This window comes from Pelodiscus sinensis, chromosome 8 (genome assembly GCF_049634645.1).
Source record: "Pelodiscus sinensis isolate JC-2024 chromosome 8, ASM4963464v1, whole genome shotgun sequence".
NCBI classification, from domain to species: domain Eukaryota; kingdom Metazoa; phylum Chordata; order Testudines; family Trionychidae; genus Pelodiscus; species Pelodiscus sinensis.
The window spans coordinates 13,363,488-13,389,457 of record NC_134718.1 but is presented as its reverse complement, the minus strand read 5'-3'; the positions used below and the strand labels follow the sequence as shown (position 1 = coordinate 13,389,457).

General features: G+C 44.9%; 1 protein-coding gene across 4 annotated transcripts in view; it reads right to left on the bottom strand.

Moving 5' to 3' along the window:
* The window catches only part of CSGALNACT2 (chondroitin sulfate N-acetylgalactosaminyltransferase 2), a 66,588-nt gene that overhangs the window by 22,349 nt on the left and 18,269 nt on the right, over positions 1 to 25,970 (bottom strand). Inside the window, exons 2-4 of one of the 4 annotated variants that reach the window (XM_075934778.1) lie at positions 8,328 to 8,461; positions 2,101 to 2,227; positions 934 to 1,476 (exon numbers count right to left, since the gene is read on the bottom strand). In XM_075934778.1, coding sequence (XP_075790893.1) covers positions 934 to 1,327 — 394 coding nt within the window. In that variant the 5' untranslated portion in view covers positions 1,328 to 1,476; positions 2,101 to 2,227; positions 8,328 to 8,461. Of the gene's footprint in view, positions 1 to 933; positions 2,228 to 8,327; positions 8,462 to 25,970 lie in introns of all 4 variants that reach the window. The other 3 variants (XM_075934776.1, XM_075934779.1, XM_075934777.1) reach the window with 3 other exon arrangements.

Sequence of the window (25,970 nt, the reverse complement as noted above, 5' to 3'; positions counted from 1 at the left end):
TATCCCTCCTGCAAGGAGGTTTACCAGGTAGTTCGATTTAGGGGCTTTAAATCGAACGCCCGGTTCCCAGCCGCGTGTAGACGCGGGCAGTTAGTCCGGAGTTGTAAATTTCAAAAATGGCGACTGGCCGGGAAGATGCAAATCAAGCATGGGATAGTTAAATCCCGGGCTTGATTTGCAACTTCGAATGCCTACATTAGCCTCCCTAGTTCGAATGAGGGGGCTAGTGTAGACATACCCTTAAATGGTCAGCAACCAAATACACCAACAACAAGGTACTCTATAAATACTACTCTTTTCTCACGTCCCAAATGCATGTGCCAGCATTTCAAATATTAATAACTAGTTTGCACTATGGTATTAATATACACTTCTTCACCTATACAAAGATTATAGTCATCTAGTTGTAACTAGTTGATACAAAGGGACAAAGTTTAGAGTAGATTTTCAAAGGCAAAAAGGGAAGATAGGTAATCAGGTCTCATGGATTTCAAGGTGAGCCAGGCACCTACCTATCCAATGTGCTTTTGAAAGCTCCTCTTCAGTATTAGGTATCAGTCTATATTTACATCACCACAACATAAGCCAACTGATTACCAGCTATGGGATAGCCAAGTGAGAACATCCAAGCAGGCACAGGTCATTGTGTCAGCTTGCAATAGTAAAATATTTACACTACAATGAATACTTTTTCTTCCCTTCATTCCATGGTATTGTGCAACATCATGAAGCAAATGATTCTACAAGGAGCATATCAGGTCTAAGGCTTTTCTTAGTGAATCAGAAGTACTAGATCTAAGAAACTATCAAGATATGAAAAAGCTATTAAGTTTGTTTTACAACCCCTCACACCTTTGCAATCATTCATGGCATATTATGACATTGTGTAGTTGACCAGGAAATGCTAAGTTATTAAGTAAGCTTTTACAGTACCTTCGATGAAATCGTTTTCATTATAGAGCTGTCTCTCTCCTATTCCATCATCATCATCTTGTCCATCTTCTTCATCTGGATTATTGATTACTTCTAGGCCAGCCTCAATAACTTCCACCAACTCATCTCGCTTATCCTTTCTAACAGGTTTCTCCTCTGGGTGTCGAGTGAGCCCCATCTCCAACTGGAACACTTTCATAGAGGTAAAGCTTTCAAAGGGAACAACACCATATTCACTAGGAAGCTTGGCCCCGATGCTCACTTCAGCCTTATCTATTTGGGAATGAAGAAACTCTAGGAGATCATTGGATGCTTGTCCTTTGGTGCCTTGGTAGCCCATGCCATTGACTTTGGGGCTCTTTTTTTCCTGTAGTATTTTCAACTTCTCACTCATTTCTTGAAGCTCTTGTTTTAGCTGTGCAATCTGACGCTTCAGACTAGTAGCCCGGGTTTGATAGTGTTCTTCTTGTTCCTGTAGGAGAGCTTGGTAATATTCTTTACCCAAGTTCTCCCCTACAATGCCAGGCGGAGATCCATTGCCATCTGTTTGTGGAGCACACTCAAACAAGTACACGAACAACATTAAACTGAATAGCAAGGCAAGACCCACGAACAGCCAACGGGTCCTGGCTTGAAATATTAAACCTCTTCTGGGCATTCTTATAAGATTTTGGGTCCCGCACCAAAAAGCTGATTTTCCTTTTCATACCTTTCCAAGAGCATCCCCACAAAAACTTTTAAAAGGGGAATTAAGCCATGATTTTCTTAACAGTCACATCAAGTTCTGGCACACACACACACACACACACACACACACACACACACACACCCAAAAAAGGCAGCTTTCAGCATGTGTCTTAATCATGTGATATTGCAGAGAAAGTCTAAAATAACTCTAATTTCCATGATGAAGAACAGCAAAATGTAGTCTACGCCATCAGATACAATGCTCATAATATTCTGGTCACTTATCCAAAACAAAACAGAAACATTGTGAATCCTTGGTGACTTTTTCCTGTATTTTAAATTTCTTAAAAGCAATAGTTAATAGTTTTTAGTTTGAAGTTCTTCACAATGAAGAAACCTCACAAACACTGGAACAGGTATGCTTATGGTGCAGAGCTTTTTTGCACACACTCATTTATATGCCGCAGGAGCAGTCTATACCTTTGTAACAGTAGTTTTCATTGGACAGTTTGGTATTTTCCTCTGGCACTTGATAATTGAGTATTTTATTCCATTTCTCCCCTTCTTTGGGATTCTGTGGTTTGAGTCAGCAATACCAACACAGAACCTAAAATTAAGTAAAAGGTGCACATTAGAATTACAAAGCAGCCAGACAGCTGGAAAACACATGAAGGAAATGTTAACATCCAAAAATGTAGACATGATGGATTAATTTTTTTTTTTTAAGTTGTAAAAATCTCATAGTTCTTTCCACTGTGTTACACATGAATGATTGCTTTCTTACGGAAGTGTCTGGGGTATATTAATGAGAACAGCTGAATGAGACGTAACTTTTTCAAGCAGATAATTTATATTATAAGAATTCTATCCCAGCCCTATTGTGTCATTTCTAAAGACCCTCTTCTAGCCATTTTTTTTAATAGTACCAAAAAATATTTAACCTCACTGCTTGAGCACAACAAAAATAGTTACTTACCTTTCATAACTGTTGTTATTTGAGATGCTTTGGTTATGTCCAACAAATGCAGGGGGTATTGATGGAGTATCTGGGTCCTATAGTCACTGCTATAAAGGTGCCACTCCAAGGCGCCCCTTCTCCCGCCTGATGAGTCAGGGCGCCCCTTATCCCTCCTGCCCCGGGACCGCCCTTCTGTTGGCCGTCCCATATGCACCCTCCCCTCCCCTCCCCAGGCGAGCACCCTATCCCCTAGGCCATGCCGGAACCCGCCCCACCACCTTCTGGGAAAAACCTTCTGACTGTTGTGCACATGACACACACATCTAATTTGGAATGCACATGAGCAACACATCTTGAAGAACAAGAGTTAAAGATAGGTAACTGTTTTTTCTACAAGTGCTTTCTCATGTCAGTTCCAAGTAGATGACTCCCAAGGAGGAGTCAGTGTTCACAGTTACAAGACTGATGCACAGTTGTACCAGACAGCAGCATCTCTAACCTTGTGGAATGTACTGTCAATAGAGGGGCTAGTATCTTTGCCAAGTCAGAGTGTGTCCTTATACAAGCTGTGATCCAAGAAAAAATTATTTGGGATGAAAGTGGAAGGCCTTCCAACCTCTCAGCAATGGCAACAAAGAGTTTCTAAATGGCTTTTTGTCTCCTCAATGTAAAAAGTTGGCATGCACCTAACGTCCAGGAAACAGAGGTTCACTCCCTGTAATAGCATGCAGACTAGCGTAGAACACCAACAGAACGATGTCCAAATTTGAATGAAACTGCAACACTAACCTTGGGAGGAAAGAGTCTTTAAAAAAGATGATAAAGGGGTGCAGACATCAGAGATTGAGCTAACACACTTCTGGCTGTTATAACCACAAGAAATGGTTAAATGTCTCAGAGGGGTAGCCATGTTAGTCTGTAACTGAAAAAAACCCTTAAAAACACAAGTGGTCCTGCAGCACCTTAGAGACTAACAAAAATGTAGATGGTATCTTGAACTTCCATGGCTGGCTCATGATACCATCTACATTTCTGTTAATCTCCAAGGTTCTGCAGAATCACTTCTCGTGTTTTTAAGTTTTTTCACTTGGAATGACAATTTCCAAGAAAGGTAAAGCCGGGAGCACATTGTTAGGAGCTTGAAAGGGGAACCCATGAGTCTGGAGAACACCAGATTAAGATCCTATGGAGGTGACTGACTAACATCTTGAGGAAGTGTCTGGCCATATGGTCAGTAAATGCTGACTGCGCTGCATTTACTTCCAGTCGGGAAGGAAATCCGAAATTGTAGCCAGGTGCACGTCTCTGAAATAGTCCAGAATGAAGGAATTGATGACTGCAATGGTAGAGTGCTCTTCTGCAAGGGCAAAATAAAGAACCTCTTCCCTTAGCTAGCTAAGTGGCATGAGTGGAGGGCATCTTACTGCCAAAGAGGACCTGCCTAACCAAATCTGAGCACTTAAGCACCAACAAATTTAGCCCTGGAGTTTCCATGCTGTGAGGTAGACACCCTAAGTTGGGGTGCCAAAGACGGCCAGGGTCCTCCGTGCCCAAATCTGGAACCATTTGTAGGGCTAGCGATGTGTCCTTGGACAGGTCTAAGTGTGGCGAACCAATGCTGAAAGGACTGTACCAGCACTATGAGGATTAAGGATGCCTTTTCCCAGTAGATCTCAAGGAGGATCTTGTGGATAAGTGGAAAAGGTGGAATATGTACAGCATAAGAGGAAAAGGGTATCTGCAAGTGAGTCTGGGCTGTGGCTCTTGAAGGAATAGAATGGCTAGCACTTCCTGGTGCTCTGGAAGTGGCAAACAGGCCTACCTTTGGAAGATGTTGATGACAATATCTTGTCAGAAAGACCACTTGTGGCTGTCAAAAGACTTGCTGAGATGATCAGCCAGTTCATTTTGCATGTCTGGAAGATGTGATGCCTTCAAGCGTATTGAATCGCGATGCAAAGTCTCACAGCTTGAGGGCTCCCTGACACAGGGGAGAAGAGTGAGCACCCTGCTTGTTTATACAAAATATCACAGTGGAATTGTCTGGCAACACCAATACACATCTGCCCTGTAAATGGGTTTGGAATGTCTGGCAAGCAAGGCACACTGCTTTTAGCTCCCTGACCATGTGCAGCACAAAAGACCCGAGGTTGCCCCGTTGAGCTCCCCATCTCATCGCAGACACATCTGTGACTAGCAACAGCTGAGGTTTGGAGAATGGTACACATGCACAGAATGCCTGCGGGTCGAGGCACCACCTGAGGGACTAGATAACCCATGGAGAGTGTGTAACCTGCCTGTCTACATGATCCTGGCTTGGCCTGTACACTTGGACTAGCCAGGTCTAGAGAGGATGGAGCTGCAGTCTTGCATGCTGTACCACATATGTGCAAGCTGCCATATGCCCAAGGAGTTTTAGTAATTTCTGGTTGCTGCGGCAGGGAATATGTTGAGATCCTCTAAGATGACATTCATGGCCCAGAAATGAGACTCAGGCAGGAACACTCTGGAGCTCTTGGTCTCCACTTAAGCCAATTTATTCCAAATTATTTTTCTTGTGGCCCATACAATTTGGGAATCCAGAGAGTGCTTCTGAGAATTCTAGTCTCTGAGCGGGAGCTATGATTGACTTCACTTTGAGGATGAGCCTGAGCTTGAGGAACATCATAAGCATGAGGTTCACATAGTCTTCCACTTGGGCTTGAGATTGGCCTTTGGTTAGCATTTGATTCTTCTGAAGGAAGGCTACCACGACCATCATGCACTTAGTGAAAACCCGAGTGGCTGCTGACAGGCCAAAGGAGAAGACCATGAACTGACAGTATAATGTTGTTGACCACAAATTGTAGAAGCCATCTGTTCGACGGGATTACAGAGACATTCAAACACACAACCTTCAAGTCAAGGGCGACATAGCAGTCCCTTGAATCCAGAAAACGAATGACAGAAGCCAAGGAGATCATACAGAACATCAATTTCTTCATTAAGTTCTTGAGACTTCATATGTCTAAAATGGGCCTATGTCCACCTTTGGTCTTGTAGATTAGGAAATGAGAATAAAATACTCTGCCCTGAATTCCAGAAGAACCTCCTCTACTGTCATAAGTTGTAAGAGCATTTGCATCTTCTACGCTGGAAGATGCTTGTGAGCAGTATCCCTAAAGAGAGACAGACCCATGCAGAGTAGAAACACAATAGACAATTCTCAAATGGAAGGGAAGGATCAAGGTATTGGAATGGTGCAGCGTCCATAGATGTACTCAAAAGTGTGGTGTCGAAGTCAAGGGCTTAAGTCACTAGTCCCTGTGAAGTGCCTTGGCCCTGGCTCAAGGAGGACTAAGATGGATGCCTGCTGTTAGTCTTTTCCCGCTTCTGTGATGGTCCTGTCTAGGGGTAGCACCATAGGAATAGCTGGATTTTCTTTGGGGGTGCTGGTGTGTACAGATACTTAAGGGATGTCCATGAGTCCTTCCTTCAGCCTTGTGCCTGTCTGCTCTGAAAAGAGTCCTGAATAGTCAAAAGGCAAGTCCTAGGTTTGTTCTGAACTTCACAGTGCGTGCACCAAGAATCTGAGGCATACCCACCTCCGCAGCAGAGCAGTGTGGTGGCTAATAATCTGTTCTGGGGCGGGGCCACATGGCAGGCGACTACCCTGCCCCAGGAGCAGCCACCACATAGCCTTGGGCCTAGCTTCAGCCCTTTCCCCAGGGCTAGAGCTGTGGGCTGTGTCACAGGTGGCTGCTCCTCTGGCAGTCCCAGCCGGGGCCAGAGCTGTAGCCACATGATGGTCAGTGGCAGCAGCTCCAGCAGGTGGAGCCCAGGCTTGTCTCACCACATCATGGGCAGCAGCAACAGCTCTGGCAGCCGGGAATAGAGCCACCATGTGGGGGGCAGCTGGGACTGGGGCTGGAGCCACATGGCAGTCAGCTGCCCTATTGCAGGACCAGCCTTAGGGCCCATGCTTAGGGCAAATGGGGCCCATGCCCAGGACGTCATAGCCAAAGGAAGAGGGGAAAATGGGCATGGGTGTCGCTGGGCAAAGGGGGTGGAAGGTACCGGGCAGGGGGTCAGCGTGACAGGACATGCCGGAAGCATAGAGAGTGGAGGTTGGGGGCACAGCTGAGAGGACAGTGTAGGGCTCGGGATGAAAAGGGCACTGTGCAGAAGCTACGGGCAAAGCGAGCACAATGCAGTGTTAGTGATAAAAGGTGCACATGATGGGGGTGCAGGGATGCAGGAACGATGGGAGCAAGGCTGGGTGGGGGTGAGACTAGGTGCCAAGCTGAGTGGCTTTCAGGGTGGGTGCAAGGTCATGCACCTTGTTAATTATGCCTTGTTTTCGTATTTAAAACTGGTGGGTGATACAGTGACACACATCCAAACAAGTGCACATGACATCAATACTGGTGAACAAGACAATTCACTGCACTCATGGATGGAAAATTTTAGAGGGAACAGTGTGTAAAAGCCCTGAGATCTGAAGCCAGGAACTGTGCCTTATAGTTATAGCCAGGGCTCGACAAATCAGTGAATCTACTCGTCCGTGGCGAGTAGATTTCAGCTGGTCGCCCCATTCATCAGCGGCGCGCACATGCACAATGCGGGACTTGCACATGTGCAGTGCGGGGCTCCACCATTTGTCAAGCTCTAGTTATAGTTGTGGCTATCATGAGGGTGGCCAAATCTATGGTGGTCTGTAAGAAAGTCTTGCATCCATACTGCCCTCCTTCCAACACTGCCTCAAACTCAGAGTGGGAGTTCAGTGGATGTAGTTCCAGGAACTTATCTGAATTACTCCAGGAATTATAGCAGTAGCGGCTGAGAACTGCTTTCTGGTTTGTTATGCAAAGCTGGAGTCTCCAGTGGAGTACATCTGATTGTAGAGGTCCAGCTTCTTAGTTTCTTTAGGTTTGGGAGCGTATCCCAGCTTTCCCTGCCACTCCTTGTGGTTGGCTGCCTCCGCTACCACGAGTAGGTAAAAAGGTTTTTGTATCACTTAGATACCATGAAGTGTTTGTGTTCTACCCCATTAGCCATTGGTGGAGTAGAGGTAGGAATGTATCACAACACCTTTGTGGTGCTCTGGATTGTATTAATGAGATACAGAGCCAACCTCTAAGACCTTTCAGGGAGGGAGGGGGGTGATAAGGCAGCAGGGGGAGGGGAGAGTAAAAAATGGAAGCATCTTTGACTACTGAGGGAGAGGAAGGAGAGTAGTATAGCAAAAAGTGAGTCAAGGGAGGAGGGGGAAGAGTCTGAGAGGAGAAGGTTTTCAGTATTTGTCATGTTAACTTTAGGCTGGCAATATAATATCCCATAAGAGATAGCTGAAAGAGAAAGAGAGTAGGATGGAAATGAAAATCAACACACTGTTGGCATGTACATAGCAACTGAAATCCTGTGATTAACTATGATCACATGGGTCAAATGAGAGAAAGGACAGATAAGGGCCAAGTACCATGACTGTGAAATCGAAACAAATTTGTTATGACAAAGGTCAGGTTTCAACACACATTGGGATTGATTCTTCCACCCATAAGGGATGGAGTCTCTTTAAATCAATAGTGTGTCAAAGGATACACACATAAATGCAATGCAACCAATGAGTATTCCCATTGTATCATTAATGATACAAGTCAAAACAAAAATTACATAGAAAGAAATAAAAATGTGTATGTATTAACTACTAAGGGAAGTAAATTGTTCACACTTTTGTAAAGCTTTGGTGTAAAAAATAAAGGAAACTTACTATAAAAGTTACAGACATCCATTTTTGAGGTCTTGGACTGACCCTCCCTTGGGGCACTCAGGTGTGCTGCAATTTGTCCAAGAATCATCAGGCATTCCTCCTTCCTTTTAATTTTTGCAAGCCTTTTCCACACCCTTTCATTGGAGGAGAGAGAGAGAGAGAGAGAGAAAGAGAAAGTTGGAGCACATCAGTCATCACAATAGCTTTGGCTTCTTTCTCTGGGAAAGTTCATAGGAGTCTTGTTCAGTTCTCACTGTGTGCTTGAAAGATTCTATCCTACATAAGCCCCTTCCCTACTGAAGGGAATCTAGAAAGACAAACATTAGGCTGTTGTTCAATTCAAGACTTGTGTCTCCCAAGAGCATTGAAGTGAGTTCTTACTCCTGTTTCCAGATGGCAACCACAGTGCTCCCCACATTACCAAAAAAGGGCCATCTCCTGCACTTCTCTCTTGACCATAATGTGAAATTATTCTCTGGGGCAGTCAAGTGGAAATGTTCCTGACCACCCGGTCTTGAATATCAATTTAGTTTTAATATCTAAATAATTGAAGAAGGTTGCAGGGAGGAACTGGTTACACCATTACATTATTTGTGATGACTGGAATGATCCACAACTTTAAGGTCTTTATGCCACACACATCGTGTGCCTGTATGATGTATAATGGTGACAACTATAAATAAAATATTTATCCAACAGTATCTTACAGATCCCAAGCTATGTGTCTATTGTGACAATATGAAGTAAACCTGTGCTTCGGGTTCCACTTTGTGGTAAATGCTACGCACTGATAAAGTACACATCTCTCTATACTGTTACACGTATTTCCATTGTGATAACCAGGGCTGAAAGGACACAAAATCAGAACCAGAGTCAAAGTCTATAATTTTTCAACTTCAGTTCTGTGCACAGACCATGGTTTTAGCTACATGTAATATTACATGGGATTTCAAGTATGCCTGTTGTACCAACTCAAGACTAGAGCTGACCAGAATTTAGAGATTAAGACCTTCCAATTGTACACATGCCAAACTTTATGCACAGGAGTGGTCTGACTGAAGTGTACATGTATATGAGTGGTCCGGTAGTTACCCAACACTTGTTGCTGGAATCCAGGTCTAACAATATTTAGCTAAGGAACAAAATTAGAGGTTGAAGGAAGATGGATCAAGGGCAAAAGCTATCCAATCCAGACACTTTTTGAACGTGTAATTACGGAACAATTTAATACAAAACATATAAACAAACATCTATAACAAAGTAATTTCAGGTAATTAAACCAACGCAAGTCCTTTAAGAAGGGAAATGTCTAGAACACAATACTATGCACAGTCACATGCCTATAAAAGTGATTAATACCAGATGTGTCCTCAAACTATTGACTAGGCGGCTCCAGTTGCGGTCAGTCAAGACAGAAAAAGTTAGTCTGCAGTACAAAACCAGGACATGGAGTGATCTAACACTGACATCCAAGCTTTCTTTAGAAGAAAATTATATTAATTTTACAAATTATCCTTTCCCATTTCCTTCTGAATTTTGCAGGAAAGTAAACATTGGAAACATTTACTAGCTGTTGAATTTTAGATTTCCTTAAAACAGAAGTATTAGAAAAACCCCAGCTAAGCATTATATAAAAAAAGGTATTAGCTCAGTGGCAGTTGCAGACACCAGATTCCGGGTTAGGCAAAACTGGTACTCACAGGCTTAACCTATTTACAAGTAAAGATCAGTAATAGTCAAAAGATTCAGCAATGCTTATCCCTTTGCTATATTAGCTGGCTTTTCTTGTCCAGAACAGTTTATTATGAGATTGTGACTAACAGCAGAGCCAGCATTTCAGCATCTTGGAGTCACAGGGCTAGAGCAGGGGTGGGCAATAATTTTTAAAAGATGGCCACTTCACAAATTTCAGAAGTGGCCTCAGGTAGAAGGGGCAGAGTCAAGAGACTTCTTTGCTCTCCCACCCACAGACCCTGATTGGCATGGGGAGCACGTAAAGTCTCTCCTCCCCACCTCCACCTCCCTCCCGAGATCAGCTGATTGTCGGCACAGCGCAGGGGCCATTCTGATGTAAATGAAGCGGCGACTATTTAAATCGCCGCTTCATTTCCCTTTGCCGAGTACACGCATCTACATGGCTCTGTTGACGGAGCCATGTAGTCTAGACACACCCTCTGATTTGAAATTGAAATGACTCATGCTCAATACAGGAACAGCCTCATGATAGATACTCAATCTTGCTTCCCAGGAGACTGAGGATGATGGTACTCAGTTTCTCATGAGGACACTGCTCTTGGATCCTATTAGTGGTCAGAAGTCTTTTACATCAACTTCAGATTTGCATGTAATTTTTCCAAGCCCTGTCCATTAAGGTGATGGCCTGCACTATATATTTCTAGATATGGGTGAAGGTCCAGAGAGCATCACAACACTGATAAATTAAATCACTGTGAAAAGGACATTTAAAAAAATATTTGCAAGATATAACAAGATTATTTGTAAAATACAGTAGTAGGAGCATGACCTTGTGTAAAGGCTGACTTTCTACATCCTGGAATTTTTAATATTGAAATTTCACATAGGAAAAGTCTTATTCTGGTTGATAGAAATTCATCTGATTTAGAATGACCTTTGGGCCTCTCAAAAAACAACATGAGGTACACACAGTGTTGCCAAAAAAGTGTAATAACATACAAAATAAGGATCTTAAGAGGCAGGTAATCCACTAATTGTGTAGTCGATAAAATTTGTATTGATTACATGAGTAGTCGATAAGGGAAGGCTTCCTCAGTCACAGCTTGTGCCAGGTCCGGGAGCTACCCCCGCTGCAGCTCTGCAATTTAAATGTAGTAAGAGCTGGGTGTGCAGGCAGCCTGGCTCTTAATACATTTAAACTGCAGAGGCACAGCAGGGGTAGGTCCTGGAACTAGCGCAAGCTGCGACTGAGCCAGGATTGCTCAGTCCCAGCTCGCGCTGGGTCTAGCAGTCCCTGCCCGCAGGGGGTCCCAGTTCCTTGCTGAGACCCCCCACTGACAAAGACTGCTGCTGGAGCAGCCTCTGCCCACAGCTAGCCCGGGCCACCCAGGACAGCAGCTGCTTCTTGATAGCCTCCCCTGCTGCTTCCCCCTTGCACTGCTGCCTCAATCAGAGGTAACAGTGCTGAGGTGCATGCAGTATCGCCGATACGGTGCTGGAGGGAACTGGCTTTTAAGCTGTCTCCCCCCAGCACTGGCTCCTGCTCCCCTCCTCCAATACAGAGGCAGCAGGGGAAGGAGACAGTAGTCAAGTAGTTGATTCAACTACCCAACACGCTTAGGCTTTTCAGGTAGTCAACTACTTGCTTACATCCCTAATACAGAAATAACTGGCTGTTACTTACTCCTACTGCATTTCTGGTTGTCAAATACAGAATTGTTTCTGCTCCTACAAAAGAACTCTTTTATTCTCCAAGCACAAGAAAACCAACTAAAATGCTAATTCAAAACATTTATCTGCTTTTGTTACATTAGCATTCTGGTTTGGTTCCTTGTTGTGAAGAATAAAAAAGTGCTTTTCCTAACTCTAGTATATTCTTATTCCATTTTGAGTTGTGCCTGCATATGCTTATTTTCTCACGTTCCACTTCAGAATTTTCTTTTTCTACAAGCTATAGATGGTCCTGTGGCTTGGCTTCTTTTGTGATTCTCTGACTTAGTCTAAAGGCAAATTTTCAGTTATTTCACATCCCAGGACCTTAGTAATTCTACCCAAGAGACACCACAAAACTAAGTTAATTTTTACAATAGTTTTCCTTGGCAATTCATGTACAAAGAGTAGCAATCGTGGTAATGTCCCTTGAACAGGTTCTCTCACCCTATTGCCCACCAACTTCATACTGATTCTATTAGAGAGCTTGCTGAACACCAAAGCAGCTATAAATTTCAAGCACAGTCTTAACTTCCAGATGTTTTGTGACTCATTGCAATAGTTTTCTTAAGAGAGCTGGTTTCATCAGCTACAAATAATCTTAGCGCACACAAAAAAGGGGGGGGAGGAGTGAGAAGAAAAAAAAAGAGAGAGACAGGGAAGCTACCTTATCTATAGCTAATTTCCCCATAAAGAAATTGTCCAAACTGAAGAGACTATAGCTATTTGACATAGGATTTCCAGAAAAGGCTGTAACACAATGTTGAAATAAAATCTACCTTGATTCAAATAATACATGTTCTTAAGAGCAGAGCCAAAGAATTTTGGAGTTAATGGAAAGGCTCCTTTTAACTTCAGTGGGGTTTGTATAAGTCCCCTTATTTGGGTCAAAGCTCATTGGTCTATAAATTCATGAGCTATGTAACAGGTTTTGCCAATATACCTGGCAGAGGGGCATTGCTGGCATATATTATATTAGTGGATGTGCAGGTATATGAGCCCCTGATGTTGTGGCTTATATGGCTACATCCTGTGATAGTGTCACTTGTATAGATATTGGCCAAATTGGACAGTCTCTGCACCAAAGGATAAATGGACAAAAAATAAGGACATCAGGAATGGCAACACACATAAACCTGTAGGGCAGGGAACCTAAGGCCCGGAGGTCAGATACAGACCCTGCCTTGTGTGGAATCCAGCCTCCGAAGCTCAGGGCTGCCCCCCAGCATTGGGGAGCCTGTGTTGGCACTCCAGCTCGCTACCGTGGAGCTGAAGCACACAAAATTTACTAGGCTGGACACCCATAGGCTCTGGTGCGTAAGGGAAATGTGAGGAGTGTCTTTCTTCTTCTCAATCAGGGGCTAAGTCTGTGAGAGTTTGGGCTTTTGTTTTGTATTTGGAGGGTTTGTTTATTTGTTTTTTGCGCTTCTCACTTGTATGTGGCTCCCAACTGATTTTTCTGTGGGACAGCAGCCCCTGACTCAAAAAAGGTTCCCCCACTCCTGATGTAGGGGAACATTTAATCTCCCTAGATGTTCAATATTGTATTTAAAAGTAGTCATCCTTCTACAAAAAAAAAATTATTACCCTATTACAGAGGGGGACAGCTGAACTGGATTTCATTTTCAAGTTCAACACTATTAACTTTGGCTTTAATAAAGATCTTAACTGTTTAACACATTACAAAGGCAATATCCCTGCCTTTGACACTCACCTCTCCCTCCACATCAAATGCTGTTAATGAGTGTCAGATGCTGACTTAATTAGCTTCATTAACACTGGTCCTACAACTGACAGGTAACTTTTTTTTTTTTTTGGCTGTTATATGTACTTTGGATTCTGTAATTTCTGTAATCTGATGAAGTGGGTTTTACCCACAAAAGTTCATGACCTGATACATTTGTTAGTCTCTTAAGGTGCCACAGGACTGCTCGTTTTTGCAGTTACAGATTAACACAGCTACCCCTCTGAGACCACATACCTCAACTGCAATGAATTTTTCATGTCTGGTGTCGACTAGAAAAGTTTTTCTTTCTTTGCCTGAGTCAGTTAAAATAATAAACAAAGGAAGCAGATCTCATCCTGAATGCGTCCCAATCAGCATGCAGCTGGGACCACTGTGACAATAAGGGATATGCAGACATATATATATATATAGTGTTATGTGATCTGCACTCACACACAAAGCTGTGCAGGCAGCACCCAATGTGAAATAGGTTGAGATACACAGACCCTTTCTACACTCACCCTTACAACTCCTACCCCAATTCTCCCATGTTAACTACTCATATCTACCACCATGCACATCACATGACCATGTATATTCACCTGAGTAACACTTCAGGGAACAAAAACACGGACATTCGTCATTAATACATCAGGACAGTTCCTACAGAGACTCTTCTTCTGTGGAGCTACAAAAATACAGAAGCAACATAAACATGAAGTCTAACAGCAGAGATCTTGGCAACTGAGACTTCTGGAGAGGATCAAGATGCAGGGGTAATCAACTTCACATTATGCCACATCTGACTCAAAACCAACTGTGTGCCTTGAAAGATCCTTCTGAGGCTCACTGAATATGCATAGTATACATGCCACGCCACATTTGTCTAATATCCCTCCAGCCTTTATTCAAGTAATAGCCATGAATTTCATAACCATCCGCAGCAGCGTGACCAACAACAAGCTTTACTCATGATGATCTAACAGTCTAGGTTATAAAGAACTTCTGTCTCCAGGGCTGTCAATCTGGCATCTTTTATAAGTACTATATTGACCTTAAAAGGACATTGCTCATTTCTACCCTAGTCATGAGCCCCACAAGAGAGTTGGGGCTGACGCACTGCTGGTCAGCAGGAGGAATGTTGACATGAGAAGGTTAACATGCTTTCACACTATGACTATAGAAAACAATGATATTACATTACTTAGTTTTTAAATGAAAAACATTAACTGCCACAAGACCAGATGCAAAAGACTAATTTCTCATGAAGAGTTTCAAATGCATTAAGTGCCTGTGCATATCTGAAACATAACTACTGAAAAAGTGTACTAATCAATTCCTGATATTAAATGGGCTAAAAAATGCATTTGCTTGGAAAATAAAGACTAATAAATAATTTTATCATAAAATCAATGGAAAGAATGTGCAGTTTCAGGAAAATGCAGCAACATTCTGTGGATTTACCTCACTTCTCACACAAGGCAAGTTTCCAAACATAAAACAAAACAATCACACGCAAAAATTTCCCTAGTGCATATTGTCTCATTGCAAAGTGACAACTTCTTCAGACACCTCAGTGAGTGTCTGGCTCAGTACAACTAGCTCTCTAACAACCAAATCCCACTGTGAACAGATACAGTCTAACTGATATAAGATGAAGTTTCTCATCTTGTACAGTGACAATGATTCTTCAAGATGTCCCCCCCACCCTGTGGGTGCTCCACTGTAGGTATCGGGCTCGTCCCAGCACCGCAGATTGGAGTCTTCAATAGCAGCAGTCAGCCAGACCGTGCATGCGCGGTCAGCGTGTCGCGACATTCGTGCTCTTTCTCTGGTGCGTGCAATCCGGCTCCCGCCACTTCCTCTTGTCCGCCCAAGTATCTGAAACAAGACAATTACTGAGATAGAGAGACACTCCAAGGCGGGTAGGACGGGTAGTGGAGCACTCACGGGGATGCAAATCTCTAAGAACCATCGTTACCCACACAAGGTGAAGAAGACGAAGTTACTCGAGTGATGTCCCTGTGGGTGCTCCACTGTAGGTGACTTTGTAGCAGTGGTGGCGAGAGCCCTTAGACGGCTGGTCTCGGAGTCATGGTATAATGGCTGTGGAAAGCACTGCACAGGCCACTGCTGAATATGTGGCTCAATGGAGAAATATGGTGTAATACTTCATAAAGGTGGCATTGGAAGACCATGTGGCTGAACAGCAAATGTCCGAAAGAGAAACTCCTTCAGGAACACTATGGATGTCAATATGGTTCCGGTGGAATGGGTCCTAAGTGTTGTTGGAAGTGGTTTGTTGCAGATAGGGTAACATCTCTCAATACAGGCAACTATGAGGTTCGAGATGAATTGAGAGGATAGTGAGTGTCCTTTAGAACAATCCACGAGAGATACCAGAAGGCGATTGGACTTCCTAAATTCCTGTGTCCTATGAATGTAAAAGGCTAGTGCTCTGCGAACATGTGTGCAGTAGTGTCTCTTGAATGGAGGTATGAAGGTTAGGGAAAAATACTGGAAGAACAATGGGGTCATTGACATGAAACTGGGAACTGACCGTAGGAATGAAGACTCGGTGTGGTCATAATATTACACTGTGCTTGTTAAAAACAGTGTATGGTAGTACTGCCATCAGAGCCACCAGTTCACTGATCCTATGGGCTGAAGTAATTGCCAATAGAAAAATAACCTTCATTGTAACCATTGGAAGAGGTACTGTTGCCAATGGCTTGAAAAGCGGTTTAGTGAGGGTGTACAGAACTAGAGCCAAGTTCCATAGAGGTGGTGGAGGCCTGTGGGGAGGGTTGAGGTTGGTTAATCCTTTGAGGAAGTGCTTGGTGGTAGGGTGCGAGAATATAGACGTGCCATCCACAGGCTGACGGGAGGCAGTAATAGCTGCCAAGTGCACTTTTAGAGATGCTATAGCTAAACCAGAGTGGTGTAAGGACAGAATATATTTGAGGATTTTCTGCAGAGGTACCATATATGGATCTACCCATTTGTTAGGGCACCAAGAAACAAATCTGCACCATTTATGCATGTAGGTTGTTCCTGTTGCATTCCTCCTGCTGTGTATTAGGATTTGTTTGACCAGAGAGGAGCCGAGATTCTCGGTATCGGAGAACCAGTGAAGAGCAATGCGGTCAAGCAGAGAATGTGAGGCTGTGGGTGGAGAAGCGTCCCATGTTTCTGGATCAGTAGGTCAGGGAGGTTGGGGAGGGATAAGGTGGCAGAAGAGACATTTCATAAAGAAAGGGAAACCACAGCTGGTGAGCCCATGATGGCACTATAAGAATTACTTTGGCTCTGTCCCTTTTGATTTTCTCTAGGTCTCTGGGAATGAACGTGGTGGACGGAAAGGTGTAGAGGAGTGGACTTCTCCAACTGAGAAGAAAGGTGTCACCCAGAGAATTTCTGCCAATCTCAGCTCTGGAACAGTACTGTCAACATTTTGAGTTTTTCTGGGAAGCAAACAGATCTATTTGTGGGAAACCCCAGAGATAGAAGGTGTGTCGGACAACATCTTCCCAGAGTTCCCATTCGTGATCTGATGCAAATTGTCTGCTTAATGCATCCATTGTGGTGTTGCTGATTCCCGGTAAGTATGAAACTATGAGTGTGACATTGTTGCACATACAACAGTTCCAGAGGCGAACGGCCTCTGTGCAAAGGGAGCAGGATCGTCCCCTCCCCCCGCCCGTACCTTCCCGGCAGTTGATATAGTACATTGTGGCGATGTTATCCGGATTCTGGTCGTGGTAACAGAGAGATGTGTTCTGAAATGTTTGCAGGCATTGGGGACGGCCCTGAGTTCCAAGATGTTGATATGAAGGGCTGCCTCCCATGGTGTTCAGCATCCTTGAATAGACAGATCGTTCATAGGAGCGTCCCAGCCAGAGAAGCATCCGTGGTGATCTGAACGGACGGCTGAGGCTGGTGAAGTGACACTCCTGCAAGAAGGTTGTGTGTCCACCACTCTAGGAAAGATATCACAGCAGATGTTGGAGTGACTTGTTTGCCAACGTGGTGCCTTGTGGGAACATACACCAACACCAGCCATTGTTGCAGGCACCGAAAATGCAGTCTTGCATGATGGACCACATATGTTATGGCTGCCAGATGGCCCATGAGCTGTAGGCATGTGAGGACAGAGACCATAGGGCTTAAGGTAAGTATTGCAATCAGATCTTATATAGCCTGGTACCTCTGTATAGGTAAGTAGGGTCTCGCTGTCATGGAGCCCAAATGTGCTTCTATAAATTCTAGGTTTTGAGTTGGCTCTGGTGTTGATTTCTGGTCGTTTATAATCAGACCTAGAGACTCGAACATCTCTCTTGCCATCACAACCATGTGGGAGGCTTCGGCTTGGGTTGGACCCTTCAGAAGGCAAGTCGTCAAGATAGGGGACGATTACTATGCCCTGTCGGTGAAGGTGCACAGCTACCACCACAAGCATTTTGGAGAAGATTCTGGGTACTGAAGAGAGTCTAAAGGGTAGAACTCAATATTGGAAGTGGTCTTACCCAACCACGAAGTGAAGAAACCTTCTGTAGGCTCATCCTGAAGGTTGAGAGCTGCAGACCAATTCCCGTGATCTAGTAATGGAATTATGGTCACGAGAGTCACCATTTTTAAACACTGCTTTTGCAGGTAACAGTTGAGTTTTCGAAGATCAAGTATAGGTCTCCAACCTCATTTTTTTCTGCGTGAGGAAGTAATTGGAATAGAAGCCTCTGCCTCTGAACTTGCACAGTACCCTTTCCACTTCTCCGATGGTAAGGAGGCGGTGAACATGTTGTTGTAACTGGTACTCATAAGAAGGGTCCCTGAAGAGGGATAGGGAAGGTGGGGAGGTTGGCAGTATTGATGTAAATGGGATGGTGTAACCTGTCGAAACAATCTCGAGAACCCAACAGTCGGTAGTGATGCTGGCCCAATGTTGGTAAAAAGGTTTGAGCCGGAGATGGAAAATGGCAACTGCAAGATTGGGTTGGTGTCTGATGCAGGGGGTTTGCAAGCCCTCAACCAGGTGGTCAAATGTTCTATTTGTTAGCAGGCTGAGTGGAAGGGCGCACCTCTTTTGGGGTCTTTGTCTCATTCACTGGTGCTGGTCAAATGAACACTGATAGTTTCTTGGCTGCGAGAAGTCATAATGTTTTTGGAACAGTGTATTTCTTACGGCAACTTGCAATTTGCAGACAAGTTCTGGCAGAAGGCGTATTTCTCCTGTACGATGGATTTTAAAATGGGCCTTTTTGCATTGGGCAGATGTTCCATTAGTGCCATGAGTTTAGTATAGTTGTCGAAGTCATGATTCAACAGCAGTGCTGCATAGTTGGCAATGCATAATAAAAATGCAGAGGAAGAATATATCTTCCTGCCAAAAAGGTCCATACTCTTACTCTATTTCTCCACTGCAACATTCTTATATTGTGGTGTTTTTGCCCTCCGCTGGGCTGCATCCACAACCAGGGAATTTGATTGTGGGTGTAAGAATAAAAACTCTGAACCCTTGGTCGGGATGAAATATTTTTTGTTTGTAGGGGGTGTAGTGGCTGGGGTCTGCCATATTTCCTCAGCGTACTCCATAATTGCTTCATCAATCAGTAGCACTATTTTTGCATGCTGAGATGGTTTTAAATTCTTAAGGAGATGATATTGTTTCTCCTGGACTTCTGTTAACTGGACCTCCTGACTAGCAGCCACTCTTTTAAACAGTTCTTGAAACTGCTTGAGGTCATCCCGGTGAGATGTATCCCCAGAGACGACGGCCTTATCTGGTGAAGAGGAGGATTGGTCCGCGGGTGACGTATCCAGCTGTTGCTCCTAAGATTCAGAAAGTTGACCTTCCTTCGGCTCAGACTTGTGTGGTGGGGAGGAAGGCACATGAGGTTGGCTGCGTTGTTCAGGGGTAGTCAGAGGGGATGATTGGTGGTGTGTATGCTGGGATAGATAGCAACAGGGGGACCAGTGTCTTGAAGTAGGGTAATTTGGCATCGGTCGTGTGACTAGTACTGTCAGTCATAATAGTACCTATGATGGTCATGATACTGATGTCTTGGTGACGCCTGTCTAAAGGAATATGCACTTCTGTGTTTCTCCCAGCGCTTATCACAGCCTGATGTAGTTGGAGAGTGAAGTGTCATTGAGCCTCTCAATGAAGATTCGGGTGCACGGTGCGGTGAAATCCCAGTGTCAGTGGTAGAGGCAAGGGAGACCTTTGGTGTAGTAGTGGTGATCTTGGAGCCAGTGGTGAAGGAGACGGCACCAGTGAGAAAGTCAGTGAAGGCGAAGGACTGAGTGGTCTATTCGACTTTGCCTGTACCTTTCTCAGTTCCAGAGGTGTGTCCGGTGGTGGGAAAAGGCAAGGTGCTCGTGTCAGCAGAGCTGGTGGTATCGGTGCTATGGGTTGCAGCACCAGCATTGGTACTGCAGCCTTTGCCGGTGCAGCTGCCAGTGCCGACGATGCCTTCGGTGCCAGGTGTCCAGGATCCTCTCCTGTTGTTGGCACCAACGGTGCTTGGTGCTGGCTCTTCGGGTCCAAGAGTGCTCTGGGACATGGTGAAGCAGTGCCAGATGTACCCGGCTTATCTGCGGTGTGGATCCTGCTCACCAGTACAGGTGGCAAGGAGCATGTTGGAGAAGAGCGCTTTTTTTTTTATACAGACCCCATAATCAGGGGAAGAAACTCTGCGCTTTTGAGGCTTAGGAGGCCCTGAAGGAGCCTTGGGTGGAACACTGTCCACAGGCTGCAGTGCTTTATCAAACAGGAGCATGCATAGCCGCATCTCCCTATCTCGACAAGCTCTAGCCATGAGCTTAGAACAATGTGGGCACTTCTGAGGCACACGGGCCTCTCCCAGGCATCTGATACAGGCCGAATGGTCATCCAACGCTGCCATGGCCTCGCAACATGTCACATTTTTTAAAACCCGGCAAACCCGTCATTGTAGGAGGGGAACTATCATGAGTTCATCTCAATCTGTGTAACTTAGTCCTTTCTCTCCTTATTTTCTTTCTTTCCTTTCTTTGTTTTTTTTTTTTAACCTCAGAATAGCGAAGAAATAAGGTTTTTATAAGATTAACTATAACTAACTATTATGGTAAGAACTATGAACTATGAACAACTTCCCAGAGGTGCTCACCTTCCGCCTTATACATTCCCACCTCATTCACCCCACAGGAACAGTCTCTGCCTCACTTGTCCTAGGGACCATTCTACCAAGATGTAATACAAAGTTTCCATGTAAAAGGACTCAATACAAAGCTAAAAACTTCAATGAGAGAATGATTAATACAGAGACGTGTCTACATCTACTGCAGGGAGACACCTCTGCCTGCCTCCACCCCTTTCCCCCCCCCCAGAGTCTACAGCCCCATTGCAAAGCGGGAGAGGGGAAGAAAAGAGGCTGAGGCCCATCCAATGGGATTGAAGCAGTCATGAGCAAGCCATGCCCGGGGGCCATTCTCCTGTCCATTGCTGGTGCTGTGTTGCTTCAGGCACGCTGAAATGCAGTCACCTCTAGGGTGGGCTGGACAGCTGTTTAACACCTGCACAAGGTTTCAGGCAGGGGGCAGTGCGGGCTGCCTTCCTGCACAGCCCCCATCCAAATTACCGTGCCCTCCTGGCTTAGGAAAAGAATAAACATGAGGACTGGAAATTAACCCACCCAGTCTCACGTCCCCTAGGCAGGGAATGAGTCATCTACTTAGGCATCAGCTGGAGTATCGTGTCCAGTTCTGGGCACCACATTTCAGGAAACGTGGAGAAACTGGAGAAAGTCCAGAGAAGATCAATACACATGATGAGCTATGAGTCAAGGCTGAAGGAATTGGCCTTGTTTACCTTAGAAAAGAGAAGACCAAAAAGGGACATGAGAGCAGCTTTCAAGTATCTAAAAGAGTATCATAAGGAGGAGGAAGAAAAATTGTTCTCCTTTGCCTCTGAGGTTAAGATGAGAAGCAATGGGCTTAAATTACAGCAAGAGAGGTTTAGGTTGGACATTAGGAAAAACTTCCTGCCTGTCAGGGTGTTTAAACACTGGAATAAATTGCCTAGGGAGATTGCGGAATCTCCATCACTGGAGATATTTAAGCCCTGGTTAGACAGACACCTGTCAGGGATGAGCTAGGGCAACTCAACTTTGGAAGCCCCAGGGACCACACTGATACTTACAGAACATGCTGAGGGCCTCAACTTAAGTGTGGTTGCATATGCAAGCTAATATATACAAATAGCTTCTCTCAGTGACAGGCATAATACAAAGATTAAGGCAAGACTATACAACACACAGGCCCCATTTAAGTCAGTTCTGCTGATATTAATAAAATTCAATATGTACCCGATTTCTACCCATGTGACAGCACTTTTCATGAGCAATGACAGTCCAAAAATTTAACTACTAAAACGTATATCAACAGAAGATCATTACACTGACTACTTTTATGTTTTGGCTCCCACTTGCCAGCCACATGCTGATCCCCACATAAACCCAAACTGCACCGTGGGGCACAAACAAACTGGCCGTGAGCAGCATTCCAAGTTATTAATAAATATTTTTTTACTTTACTTTTTCTCTCTGCTGCCATGTCTCCTCTCCTTGCTCTATCATCTCCCTGGTGCCTGCTGCCCCCCCAACTCCTCACCCGTCTCACTGCCTTCAGCCCTCCTGCGACCTGCCCCCCTCCACCAGCCCTTCACTCCCCCCTGTGCCCACTCCTCCAGTAGCCCCACTCTGATCGAGTGAGCTACGCCTCCTCATCTCCTTTTCCAACACCTCCGTCTACACATCTGCCCTGCCCCTCTCTTCTGGTGCTGGTCCCTCCCCTGCAGGTGTCTGCCCTTCTGCTTTACCCCAGAATCCCCTAGCACCCGCACCTTCCCTTAGCACTGCACCCTCCTGGTGCCTCCCCCTTCCCTTACTGCCCCCTTTTTCCCTGATGCCCACCCCCTCACCACTCTCTGCCCCATTCCCCTCCTGCCCCTCTGTGCCCTCACATGACTTGCTCCATCCCCACCTCTCTCATGCCCACCCCTTCTTTCAAGCCTTCTCCCAGCACCTTCCCCTCCCTCTTCCCCTCTAGCCCCCAATGCCCTTCCCCTCTACTCTCCTCTCCTCTCCCAGCATCACCCTGTCCCCCCTCCCACTGACACCTCCCCTCCTGCCCTTTCCCTCATTGTCTGCACTTGGCACCCTGCCATTTGTCTCTTGGTGATTTCCCCTTTCTTCCCCCTCCTCCACCGCACAAGCCCCTTCTCTACCTTCTGCCTTCCACGTTGTGGGGCCAGAGTCTGCACTCAGGCCCCGGAGTCTGAATCCGGAGGCAGCCACGCAACGTGCCTCCAAGGAGTTTTAAAATCCCGGACCGTGACGTCACGTCAAGCCCGAGCCCCGCCCACCTGCACCCCGCCCACCTGCAACGCCATGCATGGCAGCAGCAGGCGGCGAGGGGGAGCCGCGCACGGCAGGGACGGTCCAGGGCTGAGGGGGACGGTCTGGGAGCAGGGTGGGAGAATGCACAGGGGGGTCTGGGGCCCACTCCAGGCAGAGCTGGGGGAGAGACCCAGCTCCACATATTAGTGAAGCAGGGCCCCCCAGCTCTGAATACTAACTCGCCGGCACTTCCGGGTTCAGGGGCGCCGGGCCCCCTTAGGCGCAGGCCCGATTTGACTGAATGGGTCGAATTGGCCTAAGGCTGGCCCTGTTTGTGGAGATAGGATACAGAGTGTGAGAAGGCATCTTGACATCAGCATCTTCCTCTCCCTCCCCTGCATAGAAAGCAGGAAGCTCCCCGATGGCAGGGGCAGCTGCAAGGCAAAGGGCAGGAGATGCACAGCAGTGGTGGGAAGGACAGCTGAAGTACTGGCACTTGATAGCCTGTTGGCCAAACCAGTCAGGATCACCAGCCAGATGCTCCAAGATCTACCAGTAGATCCCAATCTATTGGCTGGTGACCACTATCATAAGCATTGCTCCTTGTTAGCTATCTCTTGTTCAATATATTTTCTTCCACACCTATGGGCTATTTTAAAAAAATATACGTGTATGTGTATATGTTTTTTGTTTGTATTCATAGTGCACATCCACATACTACCTCTATATTGATGTTGCACATAAGAAATTTCAACCCGCCCACTGATAGAAAATGTTAGCTGGAGTACTGGTTCTCATATTTAGGCACTAAGATGAAGTCCATCAAAAATTCAGCATTCTGTAAACTTCTACAGCAGATTTTTACAAATATGATGAGAGAAATGAGGAATAAGTATAACCAATGATAATGCCTATAATCCAAATGGCCCGGCACACCACATGTTGGCACACTCCGATCTTCAATGTCCTTTCATGCATGTTATTTATCAGTTTATGCTATTTGCCTAAAATGTGCTCTATAAAGATTAAACTTATCTATGTACTCTTCCAAAAAGACATGTATTCAACTTTATTCATGTGAGCAGTCACTTTGAAGTAAGCAGGACTACTTACATGCTTCAAGTAAATTACGTGCAACTAAGATTTTGAAACACAAGGCATATTGTCAAACTAGCAATAAGAAGAGGAAAAAATTAAACTGAGGAGTTATATTTCAGTCTCTTTACTATTGCATTTTCCTGGAACTTGCATATCACAGTGTCAACACAATGGATAATATGGGATGGTACATTTTTCACATATTACTGGAATGCTGTTTAGCTGTTGCACAAACCAATCCAGTTAACCTAACATTGAATGTTCTATATTCAATGCAGACACACACAAACAGTCTAAACTATACCATGGTTGGTAATTTAAGATACTATAAATCAAGTAAAGTTATAGTCCTTCCAGAAACTATAATTTATCCACATGGGATGCATGTAACATTGAATATACATTGTAAGAGGTATGCACCAATACACATGTACAACGTGGCAGATTTACAGCTGCTGTGGGAAGCATAACTAAGTTTCCTGACTTGACTGGTTAACATTTCAACCACAATTCTACATGAACATTCAGTGCAAAAAAAAAATCTGTTAAACATAATACTTTTTTAAGATGACGTGTCTTTATTGCTTTTCTCTTTGTTCATCATGAAGGCATTATATTAAACATAAGGAAAAATGTGTGCTCCAGGAATGTTACATTACTCTGAAGAGCCAGGTAGTAAAGAAAAAAAATATGCATGAGACATTAACCAAGAGAGGAAGGAGCATCTTCGCAGACAGGCTTGCAAACCTAGTGAGGAGGGCTTTAAACTAGGTTTGTTGGGGGACGGTGACCAAAACTCTGAGTGAAATGGGAAAGTTGGATACCGAGAAGAAATGCAAAGAGGAACAAGCAAGGAAGGAGGACCCTTGATTCAAATGGTGAAGGCAGGGCGATCAACTAGTTATCTGAGAAGTTTGTACACTAATGCAAGAAGCCTGGGCAACAAACAGGGAGAACTGGAGGCCCTGGCCCAGTCCAAGAAATATGATTTAATTGGGATAACAGAGACTTGGTGGGATGACTCGCATGACTGGAGCGCTGTCATGGAAGGGTATAGACTGTTCAGGAAGAACAGGCAGGGGAGAAAAGGAGGAGGAGTTGCACTATACATAAGAGAGCACTATGATTGCTCTGAACTCCAGTATAAAGAGGGAGAAAAACCTGTTGAGAGTCTATGGGTTAAGTTTAGAGGTGCAAACAATAGCAGCGATTTTGTGGTTGGTGTCTACTACAGGCAACTGAATCAGGTGGATGAGGCTTTCTTCGGACAACTGAGAGAAGCTTCCAGATTGCAGGCCCTGGTTCTCGAGGGGGACTTTAGTCACCTTGACATCTGTTGGGAAACCAATATGGCAGTACACAGGCAATCCAGGAAGTTTTTGGAGAATGTTGGGGATAACTTCTTGGTACAAGTGCTAAAGGATCCGAACAGGGGCTGTGCGCAGCTTGACCTTCTGCTCACAAACAGGGAGGCACTCATGGAAGCAGAGGTGACAACCTGGGAAGCAGTGATCATGAGATGATAGATTTCAGGATCCTGACCAAAGGAAGAAAAGAGAGTAGTACAATACACACCTTGGACTTCAGAAATGCAGATTTTGACTCCCTCAGACACCTGATAGGCAGAATCCCCTGGGATGATAACATGAAGGGGAAAGGAGTCCAGGACAGCTGGCAGTATTTTAAAGAAGCCTTATTGAAGACACAGAAAGAAACCATCCCGATGCGTAGCAAGAGGGGCAAACATGGTAGGAGACCGGATTGACTTACGGGGGAAATCCTTGGTGAACTTAAGCACAAAAAGGAAGCTTACAAAAAGTGGAAACTTGAACAAATGACCAGGGAGGGGTTTAAATGTATAGCTCGAGAATGCCGGAGGGGTATCAGGAAGGCAAAAGCGCAATTGCAGTTGCGACTGGCAAAGGATGTGAAGGATAACAAGAAAGGTTTCTACGGGCATGTGTGAAAGTAGAAAGAATTATATTGTAAGAGAAAGATGAATTATACTGTAATAATAGAATAAGGTCAAGGAATACT